This window comes from Seriola lalandi, unplaced genomic scaffold (genome assembly GCF_002814215.2).
Source record: "Seriola lalandi dorsalis isolate HSWRI2012SDOR001 ecotype SW California unplaced genomic scaffold, Sedor1 jcf7180002054345, whole genome shotgun sequence".
Taxonomy (NCBI): domain Eukaryota; kingdom Metazoa; phylum Chordata; class Actinopteri; order Carangiformes; family Carangidae; genus Seriola; species Seriola lalandi.
Genome location: NW_019524898.1, coordinates 42,555 through 61,946, shown reverse-complemented (window position 1 = coordinate 61,946; position 19,392 = coordinate 42,555). Strand labels below are relative to the sequence as shown.

The 19,392-nt window shown below is 42.0% G+C and overlaps 1 protein-coding gene across 1 annotated transcript in view; it reads left to right on the top strand.

Annotated features, from left to right (window-relative positions):
• The window catches only part of tafa5l (TAFA chemokine like family member 5, like), a 46,776-nt gene that overhangs the window by 13,958 nt on the left and 13,426 nt on the right, over positions 1 to 19,392 (top strand). Inside the window, exons 2-3 of the mRNA XM_023407697.2 lie at positions 5 to 154; positions 12,983 to 13,110. Coding sequence (XP_023263465.1) covers positions 5 to 154; positions 12,983 to 13,110 — 278 coding nt within the window. The remainder of the gene's footprint in view (positions 1 to 4; positions 155 to 12,982; positions 13,111 to 19,392) is intronic.

The following is a 19,392-nucleotide window of genomic DNA, read 5'->3' as shown; positions in this document are numbered from 1 at the left end:
GCAGGCCAGTTGGCGGTGGGGACGTGCGAGATAGTGATGCTCAACAGAGACAGCAGCGTTCCCAGGCGGACCATCGCCAGGCAGACGGCCCGCTGCGCCTGCCGGAGAGGCCAGATCGCCGGGACCACGAGGGCGAGGCCGGCCTGTGTAGACGGTGAGTTCAATGACCTCTCTAGCCTAGTGGAGGGCAGATTTTACAGATTTTTATGTTGGAATGAGTCAATTTATTCCTGGTAACAACAGAAAGACATTAGGTTTCCCACAGCTAGCTTTGTGAAAGTAACAGAAAGTAATTAAGCTAACTGCTGGTTAGCAAGCGCCACTGCAGAGATTCTTTATAGAGCTACGTGAGGCATGAAAACGACCAAGCTAGCAGAGTCGCTAATGTGGCGTGCGTAATAAATTACTCACAGCCGACATTGTTGTGGGGATAATTAAAATGCCTTTTTGAAATAAACATTACAGAACGACCTACCACAGGGACAGCAGGACACAGCAGGTGAATTTGCGGACACACTCGTCGTGTGTCTGCAGGGACGGACGTGTAAATGTAAATGTATTTAAATATTGAACCTAAGGTTTCAAGGCCCCACAGAGGGCAGCCACACAACAGGCCAGTCCCAAGATGAAACCAATATAATACATTATGAACAAGATTAAATGAGATAGATTATGATCAGTAGAATACAGCAGTGACCAAAAATACATGAAGTAAACAGTGATAATGGCGTGTGAAATCATTAACTCTGCTCCAACAGAACCCACACACCTTTTGGCAGACATTTCGACATAACGGGAACATCATGAAAAATCATAATGGAAAAGAATTCAACCAAAACAAGGAAAAAAAAGCACAGGTGTAACTATTAACATTAACAATGTCTCTGTTCCATTGTGCGTCCCAGCCAGCTCGCACAACACCGGGAACTCTGCAGCTGGCACACCCGAGCAGGGGTTTGTGGTCGTTATTAACGTTATGAATTATACCCGGGCTTCTCCCGGCGTCGCATGTCACAGTATCCTGAAAAAAGAAAGGTCTATTTGAACAGCGCCCCTCTGGTTATTTACCACATTAATGATGTTGTGACAAATTGACACATTTACATCGTGACAATTCAGCTCAGTGGCACCAAATGACAAACAAAATTGCTGCTGGCTGCACTGTGGAGGAATTAGTCCCAGAGATGAGTACATTATTGGCAGCGCGGAGGCGGTTTGATTATAAAAGATTAGATCTACAACAAACTAATATAATATGTACAACGAGATGACGGCAACAGAAAAAGTGATCAGAAATCTGTCTCAGACAAAAATGTAAATATGAAGCAACAACAACAGAACAAAAACAATATGGGCTTCTTCCTCACTCCATCAAAAGCAATTGCCACTGTCATGAAAATAAAGTTGAATAAAGAGAATAAAGTTGTAATATTACGAGAATTAAAAATGTAAAATTGCTACAGAAGAGAAAAAATATTACAAGAAAGTAATAAAACCTGATAAAGGAAAGTCGGTGGCAGCTGCTGTTCGTCTGTCTAACAATAGAATAGACTCACAATCTTTTCAATGTCCTGGTGATGATGATGATGATGATGATGATGATGATGATGATGATGATGATGATGATGATGATGATGATGATGATGATGAGCCAAAAGATGAAGTATCTCCTTATTTGTGAAACCTCTGCTAAAGTAAAACTTCACATTCCTCATTTTAAAGCTTCTGATATTTCACCTCTAAAAACAACACGGAGCCTAAAATTACAATCTTGTAAAATTATGATTTTATTCTCAAAATTACGACTTTATTCTCGTAATGTTATGACTTTATTCTTGAAATTTCATGTTTGTTTTTTTTCCTCAATGTGGCCCCAGTGCTCCTCCTCCTCCTCTACAAGCAGCCACCGTGACATCATCACTTCACTTTGTGCCTCTCGCAGTGTGTTATCCTGTTTAATTTTCCTCCTCTCTGGTGTTTCTGAATGCACTCCAGCCGACTTAAGATCACTTGTAATGGAGAATGTGCAGTGTTCATCCACTTTGTAGATAAGATTTTATACTTTAGAGCTCTCTCTCTGTCTCTCTTTCTCTCTCTCTCTCTCTCTCTCTGTTATATCGGACAGTATCTAGAGGAGGGAGGGTGATAAGATGGATGAGAGGAATGGGGAGGTGGACACACTCGATCTGTGGTGCTGATTGGATCTCACAATATCACAATCACATGCATCAGACGTACCATTAGTTCCATCACGCAATGACTCATGTTGGTCTTAATCTAATAGCCCCGACACAAGACCCACAGTCCCACAGCCCACAGAGTCACGCTTTCCACACACACACACACTTCTAACCAACCTCTCCTTCTCTGCGGACGCCTCTCTCCGAGACACTCAACAGATGCTAATTAACTTACAGAGAACTATGATTACAGCAGCAGGAAATTGATTATTACTGGCTTCCCGCCGCACCACACCCTACACTCCATTAATACCCAGTGCATTAAAGATGGAACCTGTTGCTCGCAGGCTCGTTTAAAAGGCTCTCTGCTGACAGCCGAGGCGGCATCCATCATCACGTGGCTTTTAAGTGGAATTTCTGCATATTGCATGGGAATGCAATGGGTCTAATGCCGCCGCTGCTCAGATATCCTCTCTGACCTTTGCCTTTGATGTGAATTCCCATAAACGCCCCTTTGCCCTTCTAAGAATGTAAACCAATTTACTGACTTATAAAACATGTTTATTCATTTGTATCCGTCACTGAGGCTTTGCAGTGGTCAAGATTTTTAATTTATTTCTTTCTTTCAGTGGGTTGTTATTAACGCAGCAAGGGCTCGCTGTCCTCTGGGTCAGTTTAATATAACTCTTTCACAGCAGCAGCGGCAGAGGATCACTGCCTTGTTCAGATGTGTGTTGATAGAATAGTGACCTTTAATGAAAGTGGAACTGGCGCTGAGTGAGTAAGCAAAGGCCAAGAGCTCCGTCCCGATACTGTGTGTTCAGAACTGTAATCTGATTATTCCTCACCTTCAGCCTCGTCAGGCTTTAGAAACATACGTGTAGATGGAAAAACTTGGCTTTCCTTTTGGGGATTCGAGAGTAACTCAGTCAGATGCACAGTCACTAAATCATACTATCACTTTATTCTGGTCCAGGTCTGCGGTGTTATCTTTTCCTTTTTCCAGAAAAAAAAAAATCCAGTCCTTCTGTCTGTTCTGTTGTTGAGTTTGCTCTATGCACCGCACTCCGAAAGTACAAAGTGGCGTACGTTCACTCAGATGTAAGAAATGCCCTCCTATCAAGATACATAAAAACACAAATCAACTCTCCGTGGTGTCCGACTGCCAGACATGCTGGAAATCTTGATATTATAGATATTACACACATTCCTGTTATTCAGAATTCATAGAATTGTAGTTACATATATAACTCTTGTTTGCATTAATTTGACAGGAGACTTTTGTTTACCATATAACTGCAATGTCCCTGGTTCACTTCCAGCAGGGGTTCTTATTTGCATGTCGTAGCCCACTCTCACTCCCCATGATTCCTGGCTGTGCCTACTCTGTCACTGTCTAAAAATAAATAAATAAAAAAGAAGGATAAGACAGAGACTCACTGGAGCAAGGATCTGTCAGAGCTGTGAGGCCGGTGGGAGTGGCCCAGAGACAGTAAACTAATCTTGGATAAGTATTCTGTTGGAGGAACACTTTCTGCCTTTCTGGTAATAATTTAATCATTTTAATAACTTTTAACTACTAAAGGTGTGAATCACAGGCGAAACAACGCCAGACACAATATAAACTTCACAGTCTGTTCTGCACAGCCTGTCTTTGTTTGCAGTCAAGCAGTAAAGACCAGTACTGATGCTAAATGCAAAATAGGACCCAGGTGTGCAGAGACCACGCCACACATGACTACAAAACTTAATAAAAAAAAAACTTTTCGCAGAATCAAATAAACAAAAGGCTTTTGCCAGAGTGAGGCAGAGATAACTGGTGCAGACATCAGGCAACTAAACTCATAATAACTAAATCACTGCACAGCTGACTAGAACAAAGGCCACCTGATGAGCTGTCTCCAAGACTGAGGGAGCCAAGATCCGGGTACAACACTAGCTTCAGAGGTGAGGTGAAGGGTGAGGCTGAGGTAATGTATTTGCCCTTAGTCCCGGTCAGCAGGAGTAACCGTCCACCGAATGAACGACAAACACCCGGGACGGCTCCAGAATCAGCACCATGGACAGCGGTCAAGACAGACTTACTGAGTGAATTAATTTTTCTTGGAGAGACTTTAGATGTGTCCCAGTTTCATACTTTAAACTCCTACATAATTCCAACTGGATTTAAGTTTGTAGTGTGTTCACACTGGAAAAGTGACAAAATTAAGAATTCCCAAAAACGCCTCTATGCATACTAAAGTCGTTCGATTTATTTTTTGATGGTAGAATGGACAGACGCTCTTGTCCCACAATGTCTTTACAAAGGAAAACAAAATTAAAACAAATTGTGGATGGTGTCTGAACAGCCCAAGGAACATTTCCACATTTTTTGATTGGCAGTAACGTTCAAAAGTTTGATTGATGTCTTTTGACGCACGTCTTTTTAATCATTTCCTGTCAGTACAAAAAGTACATTCCTTTTTCCTGCTGCCTTTCCCCACCAACTAATGTCAATTTTAATGATAGTGAATCCCGTCCTTTCTAACAATTACCATCTTTCTATTAATCATGATTTTGTAGCTACTTCAAAACATGCCTCTCAGTTTACGCTTGATCCTGTCTCTCTCTGAGTAGTTATCAAGCCTCTTCAAGCCATTCATCCTGAGAAATCTACCGGTGACGACAATTTGGATAATTGTTCTTTTCTTCGTCTCTTTGCTCTGAGCAAATAACTCTCAATTTTAAACTTTCTAATTTTCCCCTTTATTGCATCAGAGTGGAGAAAAATGGGTGACTCAAATAACTATAGACTAATATCCAAATTGTCCTGTTTAGCTAAAGTCCTAGAGTCACTTGTAAATTGTCAACTCAAGGAATTTCTCTCTGTCCTGAGGCCATATCAATCCGGGTCCAGGCCTTTGCACGGCCCTGTCTTTGCTTGGTTGTGCATGACATTGCATCAGTGGCTCTGCATCTTTGTGGCTCTATTTTGCTTTTACATAATTTAAGTAATGTTGGTTTTAGTTCAAGTGCTTGTGCGTGGTTCCTGAATTGCCTGTCTGGTCAGCAGAGTTTTTATCAATAATTAATGTTGTTCTTAGGTCTTGTTCTTTTTAGAGTTTATATATCAATAATATTTAATCAACTCACTGCCATGTACATTTGTATGCAGATGATACATTATTGTACTGTATTGCTGACTGATATCATACAGACAATCTTTTTTGTATAGAAGTAAAACTTACTTTCCTACCCTCTGCAGGAGAAGTGCGGTTGAAGCTGTTTTTTCTCTCTGTTATGGATTATGGTGATTTGATTTATCGGCTTATGCTCGTAAAAACCCTTGGATTCTGTTTATCATTCTGCCCTTAGGTTTATTATTGGTGAGGTTTACAGCACTCATCATTGCATCCTGTGTGAAAAACTTGAGCGATCTTCTCCGTCTGATAGCCGTGATAAGCATATGTTTTCTGTTTATCTACAAATTCCCTGATTGGGAAGCTGCCATCTCGTATCACTTCAATGCTCGACTGATGCTCTGGACCACGTCAAACACGCTCTAATGAATAGTTTTCTCTGCAAGTCCCTCACGTCTGTCCTGAGCTCGGAAGATCTGCTTTTGATTTCTAGCTCTAACTCCTTGGTGTTAACCCTTGGTCATTTTAAATCCATGATCACAAACCATTCATCTATTGTATCTGTATCTTCAATTTTAAGTAGTTGTATTTATAGATAGTTGTTTTGATTGATTGTTTTCTTTTACCTCGTATCTTTGAATATTTTTTAAGTCATTTTAAATCCCTCAATGATTAATTAGTCCATTATTTTTATCCTCAACTGCCGCCTCTGCTTGACTTTTCTGAATTCTAAATGAAATAAGTGGGCAGTAATAGATCTGCTTATTCACATGTCTCGTGCAATATATCTCAGGTGCAACTGACTGGATTTTAATGAAACTCATAGAAATGACACATCACAACGCGAGTGTTCAAGCTTTTTCCGCTGCCAGTTAAAATGATTGGCATGTTGGTTGGTGGTGGCGGGCGTACAAGTCAGGACTGAAAGTTTAATAAACATCCTCTCGTACCCTGCAGGTTTGACTGATGCGGAATTTGGCACACACACACACAGGGACACTTACATAAAAAAAAACCTACTTCAAGGACCATCAGTTTACTTCATATTAAATTTTCCACCATTTTGAGTCTCTCCCAGCAGCAAGAAACAGAGGGCCGTGCACATCAGCTTTCTTCTCTGTGAACAGAGTTGTGCTGGTGTGACTTTTCACACCATGTATAAGAATACACTCTGTTTGATGTTTGACCATGTTTGTTGTCAACCTTTCAGAGTGTGTCCAGGCACAACTTAATGCAAATGAGTTGTGAGCATGTTTTTAAACTGCTGTTTTAAAATCCTCCGCTATGATTAATATTTTGTTTAACGTGGTTTTCCCACATAAGAAGTAAAAAAATGCCCCGCCCACCACCTGCTTGCTCCAGGTGGACAGGTGAAAGAGCTGCTTGTAACTGGCACTGGCTGACACAGTGTTAGCGGTTGTGCTAATGCTAACTCTCTCTCGCTGTACTACCTGCCCCCCCATCCTCTTCAGGTTGACAGGATTGGTTCCTTAGGTTTGTGATGTATGAAACCCTGAATCTGTTTTTATGAGACAAGGTGGAAACACTCAGTCATGGTGTTGACTGATTATTTCACTCGTCATATGTCTTGTATTATATAATATAGAACATCATATTAACAAGGTTAAACACTTGATTTTCATTTGAGGGGTTCTTTAACACTGGAGAAACTCATCTGTATGATTCTAATCACTATCAAACCCTCATAAATTTCAGCCTCTTTGCTGTTTCCTGTAATGAATAATAACTAACAATCCGATTCTTACATCTGATGCAACCTCTGGGACGTTTTCAAATTTTTACAGCCGTCTGCGGCGAGTGGCTTAAAGGAGACAATTGGACAAATATTTTCATCTCCCTTGCCGTTCTGCCAGTATTCTTGCTTCCATAATGACGTACCAACGAGCTTACCTAAGCCCCACAGTGAATAAAGTTTCTTGTACGTGAGTTGCATAAAAATGTATCGGCCTCGATGGCAGCTGCATCGTTCAAGCTCATTCCACATTTGTTTTAATTCACTCAACAATTTCTCACCATGCGACAAATGCAGTTTTTTTTTTTTGTTTGCTTCTTTTGTTATTCTTCTTCAGGACATATTGCAAGCTTTTTGCCCTCTTTTTGTGCTGCTGTGTGTCACTGTTGTGAAGGTTTAGTCTGCATGCTGTACACAGGAGGATTATGTGCTTTCCCTTGCTTGTCTCCCTGCTCTCACTGTAATCTGCTCCCCGACTCCCTCCCTTTCCCTTTTCTCAGCTTGGCCCATTGTTGCCATGCCACCACATCACACTGTAATCGTATGAGGCTTGATGGCCACCATGATAAGAGTCTGCAGGCTGCAGGGACACTGTTTATAATGCTCGCTGCAAGCTTCTGCTTTCACACCCGGCGGGATGATTATTGACACTAAATGACTATTAAAAAAAAAAAAAAACCCTGCTGCTGTAAAGAGCTCAAACAAAAGGAAAAGGTTTCTTTTAGATTTATAATGCAGACACACAATCGAGAAGATTTGTTGTACTCTATTTATTTCAACTGCTTAGAGAGGCCTATATTTAAAACAGGCTTATGTTTGAGACAGGCTGTAGGAAGCTTCCCCTTTTTCTGATCTGCTCCTTTTTAGATTTGCTGTTGATGCTGTTTGCTGTTCATGCAGACTCATCACTTCCTCCATGTTTACCTTGTTGTCTGGATAGATTCAGTATAATGTTCATTTTCCTGCTGTACAACAACTGGGTCATGTCCTCGCCCCTCTGAGTCTCTCTTCACCAACAGAAATATTGTTTTCATTCACAAAACATCTCCCAATTGTTTTATTTATTTTCTTTTTTTTGCCATTTTTTTCCATAGTCTCTGTTAAGATCAAATCAGTGCAGCTCAACACTTCCTGCTTAGATGTTTCACAATAAAAGAAAGCATAATCCATGCCTTTTCTCACAGGATTGTAAAAAACATAAAGAGATTTTTTGTTTACAGCAGCTTAACGGTGATTAAATGAAAAAGTAAAAAGCTACTGGACATAATTAGTGCTCAGCCATTATGTGAATACCGGCTTTTATTTGAGACTTTATGGTATCCTATATCAAATGGACCTCCAGGCTCAAAAACTACAAACAGGTTTCTCGATATCTAATCAGTGGAGCTTAAATTTTCTATCCATGTTATGAACAGCAAAACCAATGGATTATACATATCTGATAAAAGTGTTTGGCTGTGAAAAGACTAAATTAATTTGAAATATCAGAAAAAAATCGATATATCTCTGGCAGTGAATGGTCTTTGTTTCCCTAAAAAACAACTTTTGTAAATTAGTGGAAAAAATCTTTTCCAGCAAATCATACTAATGAATGACTGAATCAAACCCTCCAAACATTTAGATTCACAGTTGTCACCATCACAGTTGCACCAACTGGTGGAAAATATACAGATGACTTCCAGGCAACTGATTCATTTTGTGATCTAACTTCCCAGCTCAAGTCATTTTGAAAGAAAGCCCAAATCTCAGTAATTCCCCGCAACAGCTTGCTCGACTAAAACACAGTTCACGATGACGTACGGAGACATTTGTAGCTCGGCTTGCTGGCTTTGTTTAAAGTGCGTTTATGTTGGATTTTTCTGCTGTCATAATTACAGCTGAAAGACCATCAGGCCTCTGGTAGCAGGCTGGAGGACAGAGGGCTGGAAATCTGGCCGCTACAAATTGATCCATGATTGAAGCTTTAATTAACATCAGACAGAAAACCCCTTAAAAAAAAATGAGCTAGTTAACTAATCTTGTTGGGAAGAAGCATCACTATCATATCACCAGAAGGAGACACACAATTAAATCGTTGTGGTGATTCGCTGAGTGTCGTCTTCTCAGCGCAGTGAACCTTCTCTCGGTGTCTTTCCCTTCAGTGTTTCAGAAGCCGCTTCTAAAGCCGTCTCTTTTTGTTTGTTGTACCTCATCTGAATACATTTTAAATGAGCTGCCTGTGGCTTTGGTAAAAATTTTATGTTATTTTTTACTCGTGCGGAGGCAGAGTTTCATCAGACTATCAGTGTGTCTGGTTTAAGAGCCACTGTTGTGCCTTCTGCCCCGGCTTTGAGCCCCGTCTGGTAGTGGTGTGTTGAGCAGGGCAGGGCAGGGGCTTGGCACGGTGCACAGGGGGACAGATGGTCTTACGTGTCATCTAGTTGGAGCTCCAGAGCCGGACCCCAGCAGGGACCCTGGCAGCTGACAAGCCTGGCCTCGACGTCCGCTTTCCCTGGGTGGGACTCCGATAGTGACGGCAACAGGATGGGCCACCCAGGCGTCATCCAGACAGAGAGAGACGCTCTCTCTCTCTCTCTCTTCCGGCCAGATGTTTCACCTTCCCACAATAACAAACACGCCTGTGCTCGTGTTCAAAGGCCGCACCAGGCAGACACTCAACAATAACGCCAACATGGCCACAGTAATTCTTGGCCATTTGCTCCAGTTGAACGCTCCGACAAGCGGGGCTCATTGCAGCAGCAGCAGCAGCATGTAAAAGATACGGTGGGACAGATTCATCTCCGTAGCTTTAGGTCTTGGCTCTGGTGTGTGTAGGTGGTTGAACCATACAAGCATTTTAATGCGTCTACCATCGCGTGTGCCGCTTGCGTTATTCATGATGAAGTTATCACGGCGACGAACAAAACGTGGCCCGGCTTATGGCGCCGAGAGAGTCATCAAGTCATCACAGATCAAGTCCCGCTGTCCACGGTGGCATTGGAAAAACTAACAAGGGCAAAGTATCAAGTGCCCTGATGCTGTGGCGGCAGCTGAGAAATGAATTTATTTCAGCCAACCTCCGACTCTGTGGCTGGCCGGGCTGATGCACTCCACGGTTAGTCAGCACTCCCGCCGCTTTGCCAGCTCAGCTTTTATTCCGCGCCCTGGAAATTGAGTTTTGCTGGCCCTGTAATATACTCAAAACTACATCTGCAACTGACTGATAAATCTACGCTTTGTTGCGCCTGACGGATGGCTGTGAAAATGAAAATTCACCAAGGCATGTTGCTGTGTCAGGGGGAAGGTCACTTTAGATTTTCCCCTGCTCACTGAGGAGTCTCCGCTCGGGCTGAGGCCGTAATGGCCGTTTTGTCTCAGAATCTAGTTGCGAGGGCTTTAATATTTTCTTCGGCTTGTTTGGTTCAATGAGATGACAGGTTCCTCGATTGTTTTGTTCCACCGCTGTGTCTCCTCGCTGCCTGACGACAACGGGGAGGGCACGCTGTGAAAACACTGCTTTCTTCTGATGTGTCAACAGTACCTGTTATTTGCTGAGGGACAGTGGCTTTATATCCACAGAGCAGCAATTGTATGTGTGTGGGGGTGTGTGTGTGTGTGTGTGTGTGTGTGTGGGGGGGGGGGTTTACATATATGAAGGTGCTGCTCAGCCAGCTTGATAAATACCACGAGATGACAGATCTTTATTGCAGAGCAGCAGTCGGGGTCTGACACTCCAAAGACCAATTTCAGACTGTTAACAAGCCTGGACCAGGAATACCTCACAGCAAAATGTCACAAGGCCTCCCTTTCGACACCTCTTTACTCTCGCTCTCTCTCCTACTCCCTCTCCGTTTCCGCCCTCAGCTCTCCTGTGCACATTCGACGAATTGTAGTTCCTCTCTTTCAATTTGGCGACCATGTTACCTCGTTCCACAATGTGCTGCCCCGGGGGGATCGTGGGTAGGCGAGAGCAGCGGCCCCGGCCAGGTCCGCAGAGAGCCGATAACCTTTCCGTGTTGCTTTAGCGCACTGTGTAAAGAACAATCAGTGCTTATCACCGTCGACTACAGGCGAATGCTAATTCAGTGTCATGCAGACAGACTGCAGAAGAAGAATGAGAGCGTCGCCGGCTTTCACTCTGACAGCCTGATTTCTCCAGCAGACACATACGTTTGAGCAGACTGAAGTTTTTCAGCTTTTTATTGCCTTTCTCTTCTGTGATCCACAAATCCATGTGTGGCAACATTTCAGGGAAGGTACTTCAGGTTTACAGAGCGCTGCATGGTTAGAAACAATAAGTAAGATTGGACAGCTTTGTTGACATTATAACATATGTTTGGGAGAAGAGGTTATATGAAACATATTCATACACATCTCCGTGTCCAATGTCGTATCACAACTTTGTGACATTAAAAAACTGAAATGAATTTCTCCAATATCCCAGCATTTTTATTGACAGGAATGGATGATTTTAATATTTTCAGACACATCCCAGAAAACAAAATGAAAGTTTCTGGCTCAACATATGCCTGGGTCTCCCGCCCGAGTCTGGCCCATGTACTTCCACATCTGGGCGGAGTCTGACCAGATGTGGAAGTAGCGTCTTACAATCTTGCTGCATGTGGGCCAGATTTATTTTTGCTATCTGTGATTAATACCAAACACTGATGCTAGCCTGATGCTAACTGTGTTTCTCCCTAAATGACCAGAGTAGCCGAAACAACCTGTGTTTTATACATAACAGTCTGTTTATAGGTCTGATAATTGACTCAAGATGATGTCACTTGAGTCAGCATTGGTTACTACAAGGCTGAAAATAAAAAATATGTGGGAGTGCCCAAACAAAATAATGTTGAGAGCAATATTTAATATAAATCTAAATTTATATGCACAATAATAATAATAATAATAATTCATTTATATGCACAAACTAGTATTTTATTTTTCCATGACTCCTGCTGGGCTTTGCAATATTAGTAAAAATCAGCACTGATGAAAGCAGGTCAAGGCGCTGATGATGAGCCTCAGTGTTCCCTGGTTTTCTTTCCCCATCTCTTTCTCTCCTGAATCTTCTGTCATCTCTCTACTGTCACTGTTTAATTTAAAAAAGGTACAAACGAGGCAAAAAATGTTTATATATATATATATAAAAAACAGCACTGACTACATGCAGACATTTAAAGTTATGAACCTTATTGTGTAATATTTGATGCAAATATAAAAACATCTCCACAAATCCAGTACAGTCGCGTTTACAGTACCACAGTTCCTCAAATGAGTGTCTTTGTCATTGTTTACATGCAGAGCCCTGGGGCGGGGGGGGAGTGATTCGGCTTTTTCAGCGCTTGTTACAAAACCAACAATGAACCTGCACTCTTGCTGCTCCTGCTCTGTTTTCTTCTGCTGCAGGAAGAGATGCCCGAGATTTGTGTCGTATATATTTATAGTGTTTGTGGCCTTGATGGTGAAAAGACAGAGGAACAACACATGATCTCATATGGGAAACGATTTGGTGTATTGGGCAGTGAGTACAAGTCTGAGAAGTAAATGTTACAGTGGAGCTCCGAGAAAAGTCATCCACTAAAATTTGGTTGTTAAATTGTACAAATTACTTTTTTTACCTGGAACATTTTACCTCGAATTACATACAAAAACCTTTTCAGGAGGAATATTTAATTTTAATAAAATGTCAAAAGGAAAAAAAACAATCTTTCTGCAGCTGCAATAAACACGAGCATTAGCAGGAAAGCAATTTATGGACCACCAGTTGGTCTGTAAAGGTTACTACCACAGGCAATTCAGACATGGTGGTTCAACAAGAACCTCATTAAAATACTACGGGCATGTAAAGAACTCTTTCCTCTGTGGTGAGCAGAGTTTTTGTAAGTCTTTCCGTGAGTCTGTCTTTACTCATTTCTTTCTCTTTGCCGTCTTGTCTCCCGTCTTCCCAGCGCGAATCGTGCGGAGCCGTCAGTGGTGTGAGATGGTTCCCTGCCTGGAGGGCGAGGTCTGCAGCCTCCTGTTCAACCGATCCGGCTGGACCTGCACCAGGGGCAGCGGTCGCATCAAGACCGTCACGGTAAATTTGCAAGACATGACATTAACGCACGCCGTATGCACTTAACAAGCCGACGGTGTCGTGTGACGCCTCGGCCCAGAGATAGAGGAAGCGCGCTTCGGTCAAACAGCGTGGTCGGTGTCCAGGATTCAAAGGCTGCATCAATACTGAATCTCAAAGAGAAGAAAACCGAACGCTGACCTGCTCTCTGTCAGTTTATGGCCTCATGTTACAGCAGATGTTTAATGGTTTAATTAAAATCCAGAATTCGACCTGTCACTGCAGGACGCTCCATCGGGGGAAACACCATCTCTCTTAGACGTAGCACACTGACAACACGATAAAGACGATTGGGAGAGGCATGAGCATGAGTAGAAAGTGTCGCTGAAGATTATGAACATAGTTATAGCAGCTAATCCACCTTTGATATTGCTTTGTTGTTCTGTTTTTGGGTCAGCTTAAATACACCACCCAGCAAAAAAAAAAAACCCAGCGTCTACAAGGAATACTAAGAAGGCTCAATTATCATTTCAAACCACTCCTGTACACCTCTTCAGATTTGGAGCCATGAGTCACACAGCTCATATCAAATATACTACTCATATAAAAGGCTTGAAATCGTAAGTGAAGGACATCGGTGTCGGGGCCGTAGCCGGGGCAGAAGCATTGTACTTTGTAAATTCAGATGGGTGAAGGAGCACGTACTGAGCTGAGATGCTGGAAAGGAAGACAAAACTCCAAGTGAAGTTTAATATTTCATCTTGAAGATGTGAGGGAGGAAAAAAAAACTGCTTGCTGTGGTTCCTCACTGCAATTATAGGAACAGAGAACAGAGAAAACTTTATTATTTATTTTGACAGGTCAGTGCTAGTACTGCCCCCCCCAAAAAAAAAAAATTGATTGATTTTGCAGACAAATCAATCAATCAAACTTTATTTGTGTAGCACTTGTTGACCGCTCTGCTGCCTAACATGTCGACAGAAGCATTTATAACATAATGTTCACAAAATAAAATCATGTTCGTACACAAACAGATATAATGCAGCACGAGAGGGAGGTGTAATTTATCTTTTTAATTACGCGAGTTGCGTAGCGATCCAGTCTTTGGTCTCGTTTGTGTAATTTTGCTGGTGTTTTACATTCCACATGTGTATGTACGCACACCCCGGGAAAGCTAGCAGCTCTATCTAGTGCTGATTGATATCTCTACAAACAATAGACAATCAATAAACAGCTGATGGAAAACATCTGCTGTGACATCACTCATTGGGGCGCAGCCACACGTGCAACGCGCCGAAGTGCTCACAGTCTGAACCACTGATGTAACGTGCGTTGGTAGTCATCAGAGGTTGTTCCTTGCGCGCGTGTACAGTAACACTTCTGACTGCCGCCGACACGATGTGAATTCAAATATTAATGCGAACAGCTGATGAGATCATTTGCTCGAACACGACGAGCAGACATTTCACATAGCAGCGTAAGAATAGCTGACAGCTCTCTGTGACCTCTCCCTGACTCGGTGAGAGATGTAAATGAATACAAAACATGGTGAATATTTTAAAAGCTTCAATATGGTGTCATCTGGTCCTCTGTAGGCTCCTCTCGCAGCATCCAATGCCTCAGAGCTGCCAACGCTGCAGTGCTAACTAAGGCTGTGCAACGTGATTAACTCTCATTTGATCCAACACAGAAAACACATGAAGCACAACTTCATCACTTCAGTCTAAAGCAGCGATCCTTTAGTTTATGTTTGTGCAGCTATAAAGGAAGTGTCATTATAAATGTGTCTGAATGCCAAGAAGTGGAAAAAACAAAACAAACAAAAAAAAAAAAAAAAGGTGACCTCCTCAGATGTGTATAAGAGACAGGTTCACACCTTACCACTTGGCAATTTCACACTATGCAACTCGCCGCTCGGCGTGAACGGAGGAGGTCACCTTTTTTTTTTTTTGGCACCAGGTGATCATCTTCCAGCACTTAACTCTGGTGATGTCGTGCTAATCTGTGTTCGACACGTCCAGGAAACACAATTACATCCCCTCCGCAGTCCCACCAGCCGCCTCCGTGTTTATTGTTGAAAAGCTGCCACTTCACAAGTTTTTTATTTATTTATTTATTTATTTTTCTCCAGTTTTGGCTTGAATTTTTCTCTCTTTCATGTTTTTCCTTGTGCAGCCACCGGTTGCTTGATCTCAGAAAATAACTATGTCGCCGTCTGAAACCACATTACATCACATCACCTCAAGGAATATGTAGCCACGCAGATGCTAAAATCTAAACGACCTAATCTGAACTTCGGTTTGCTTTTATCTCTTTCGTTAAGCAGTGACGAGAACCGAAACAAAAGGCTTTGCTCCATCTGATCCTTATTTTGTCAGATTTTGTCCATATTTTATCTTTATTTTATCTTCTAACATGATTGACTTTATCGTCCATCTCAGTGGAAACTTGGATTTGGCTTCACCCAAAGAAAGTGCAATAAAGAAATACTCACAATACACATGACAAAACACACAATAGTGCAAACGAATAAATACCACAGAGCTAATCTCATAAGAAAAGTACCCAGTGTTTCCTAGTGCAGTCATTCTGGGTTCAGTGCCTGGGAATAAAAGACTTCCTGTATAAGTACCGGTTGGCCCTTGGGGCCCTGAATCGACGGCCAGACAGAAGCAGTTCAGACTCTGAGTGCAGTGTGTGTGAGATATCAGCAGCTATGTGCTTAGCCTCCCTCTGAACAGCACCGTCAAATATATTGCAAAGTTGTTTTTGTAACTTGAAAATCACTTTCCCTGCAATGTTAGTAATTTTGGAGAACATGTTTTTGCTCTTAACGCTCCAGTAGCTGAACCAAGCCGTTATGTTAAATGATAAGATGCTTTCATCTTTGAAAACCCCTGATCTAAACAGTAGAAACACTCCCTTGCTCACTTCAACACACTCAAAAGGGCGTTTTACTTACCTGGTCTGGTTTGACCTGTAGCTTATGGTGGCTAACAGTTAGCTAACTAACAGATCGGTGTTGTGTAACTGAACTACTCTATTTCCGTTGTTTCACTTCTCTTAGTATTTCCTATGATTACCACTCCTGTAACTGGCTAACAGTTAGCTAACTAACAGATCGGTGTTGTGTAACTGAACTACTCTATTTCCGTTGTTTCACTTCTCTTAGTATTTCCTATGATTACCACTCCTGTAACTGTCACCGCTGCTGTTCCTGCAAGAAAAAAAAATGTAAAAAGTCTGGCTTTATTGCATTTACATTTTTAATAAGGGTTCCCTTAAAAATTATCACCAATATATGCACAGAGTGCCATTTTATCAATGTAACTGCCCTCTTGTAGACAAATGATCTACTGTAATGGCAACAGTTTCTACGCTGCCTCAAACTCATCTTTGGCATTGCTGTTCTGCAGTTTCTTGTTACTAACCAGCCCCAATAAATCAATACAATATATCAGTGATAATCCAGTTATTGGCCAATATATCTGCCCGTCTGATTTATAGATTCTAGTAGACTAGACTTCATTTGTAATTTTCCACTGTTGCGAAGGGAATAAATCTGCTCAAAGAGTTGCAAATACACAGATATCTGCCTTCAGGTACGGAGATGTCAAAACATATAGAGACGGAGAGACTAAAGGGAGACGCAGGGGGACGTAACTTAAAGAGACAGAGCGAGTGAACCAGCACAATACAGCATTTTGATGTCAGCAAGAGATGACAAGATGGACAGAGCAGGGGAGACCGCTGTCCTCATCATCAGGTACACAAGGCCAAAGGTCAACCTGTGACTGGCTCTGTTGATTTTCACTCTCTCTTTTTTTATATATATATCTCTCTCTCTCTCACTGCCTGTGTATCTCTCTCGCTCCTCTGCCTCCTCCGTCCAGCAGCCCTGGGCAGCTGCGGCAGATTTCACGCACGCGTTCCCAGCGTCCTGTAATCTGCCCTGACAGCACACTTAGGTCAGTGTTTTGCTTTTTTTGTACGTATATACAAAAAAAAAAAAAAAAATGCAGATTACATATTCGACTGAATATCCTCAATTAGCTGTTGCTGAGCAGTGTTATTGCAGAAGTTACTGGTGCTGGTGTTTTGTTGTTTGTTGTCGAGGGGCTGGTGAGGGTGAGGGCGAGGGCTTTGGCAGCAGAAGTGAGAAGATATCGAGAGGTATTTGTCGTAGGACCTGAAATGGGATGAAAGCACATTCTTGGAAGATACATGAAAATGAGAAATCTATAAAGAGGATTGATCAGGGTGGAGCGCGAAGAGAGGGATGGAGAGAGAGAGAGAAAGAGAGAGAGGGACAGAGGGCCAGGCTGTCGCTCGGCCACTGGCCAATCTCTCCTCCCACATCTGTGTGCAAATATGTGTGAAAGAGACGAAGTTTGAATTGTGAGAGTCTGTCTTCACGTGCACATCATCACATTATATATATATATATATATATATATATATCCAGTGTGACAGTCTGTGTGTGTTTGTGTGTGTGTGTGTGTGTGTGTGTGTGTGTGTGTGTGTGTGTGTTCTGAAAGCTGATAATGGCTGCAGTCATTATTCACGCTGTGGTGCACAGGTTTGACGTAGGTGGAGTTTAGCCACCAGAATTAAGTGACAAATGTACCTGAATGGTGACAGATCATGCAGAAAATCATGCATCTAATAAATCATATATTATTCTGTTATTATCAATTATACATAGGGGTTTGGGTTCAGCGGCACAAATCTAAATCCAGTGTCAAATTGCTAAATGAATCAAATTAGTTTCTAGCGCCTTAATCAAATCTAAGTTCAGTTTCTGTGAGTTGACTAAAGTTAACAGCGACGTCAAGGTTCAGTCTGATTTGATCAATCTATACTTTGTCGGCTGAGGAGGCGGGAAACGCTTTATTTTTTGAGTGGCAGCCTAATTACCAACATGTAGCTACGTCCTGAAAATGAAATGAGCAGCAGAAGATATGAAATGTTGATTAGATTTTTAACTTTTAACTCTTGTGCGAAAAAAGCAATTATTGAGTATTTACATACAACTGGTTATTTAAGAAATGCAGGGAAGGAAAGGAGAGGAGCTCACAGCAACAATCCTCAGTCCAGCAGCAAAAAAAAACATTTATATATCATCTGTTGTTTTTCTGCTGCAGCATACTTTTGTTTCGTTAATCTTTTTTTGGGTCAGCACTCGTCCTGGCTGCCGGGTTGGACCGGCTCGCCCTGCAGCAGCAGTATGCAAAGTGGACCCACTGATAAGACTGGTCCTGGGTGGCGTTCAGGAAATGTCGTCGTTCATCTGTTTGCTCGTCACTTTTGTCCAGAGAATGACGTATCAACAGCGATCGTCCAGATTATACCACTTAGTTTGGTTTGGACGAGTGTGGACGACTGCTGCTGTGATTCCCCTGATTTTTAGCGATCCAATAACCTTCCCTCCGGCGCCACAGTGACACCGAACTTTCTCTTGGACTGACACTTTAACACTGGCCTTTTTATATTTTAATTCTGCGAATATTCCCGGTCTTGTTCAAATGAATCCCCTCACTTTTTCTCCAGCACCACTATCAGGCCGAAATGCAGACAAGAAATTTTAAAAGATGAAAAGGCAAATTCACTGAGTGCGTTTATCATCCCTCAGAGGATGAAATCAGCACTTGATGAACCACGCTTGCAGCAAAAGGCAAAACATAATAATCCAGTATTTAACCTAAAACCTGTCTTCCTGCTGTCAAATATTAAGGCAGATGTAATAAATCCTTATGGGTTTGTGGGTGTTAATTGGTTATTTAAATCATTTTTATGTAAATAATAATGACGATTAAATAATAATGACTCTTCTTGTAATGCATTTGAAAGAAAAAACCTCTAAAAAAGCATGAAAAAAAAATCAAAGCTGCATATTTAATACAAACTTGTGTGGAAAAATGTTCAGGGCTTTGCATTTGTAAGATCAGCCGTTTCTTCGATAAATATTAATAAAGCTGCTGAATATAGTAATAAATGTCTGAATAAAACACTGAAATGGACTTATATTGATAAATATATATTGATAAAATGATATACCAGTCCACCTGCATTACACACCCACACACACACACACACACACACACACACACACATTCCCCTGCACCTGTGTGCCTTTACTAACCAGCCTCCTCCTCCTCGCCCTCCTGCGTGTGCAGCTCACGGTGGCTCTGCCAGGTCACACTCTCCAGCCTAACCTGCTAATGGAGTTTGCATATGCAGCGCGCTCTCCACTGCCAACTAGCCATTAATATGAATCACTCTCTGGAGGCCGCCCCACCCCCA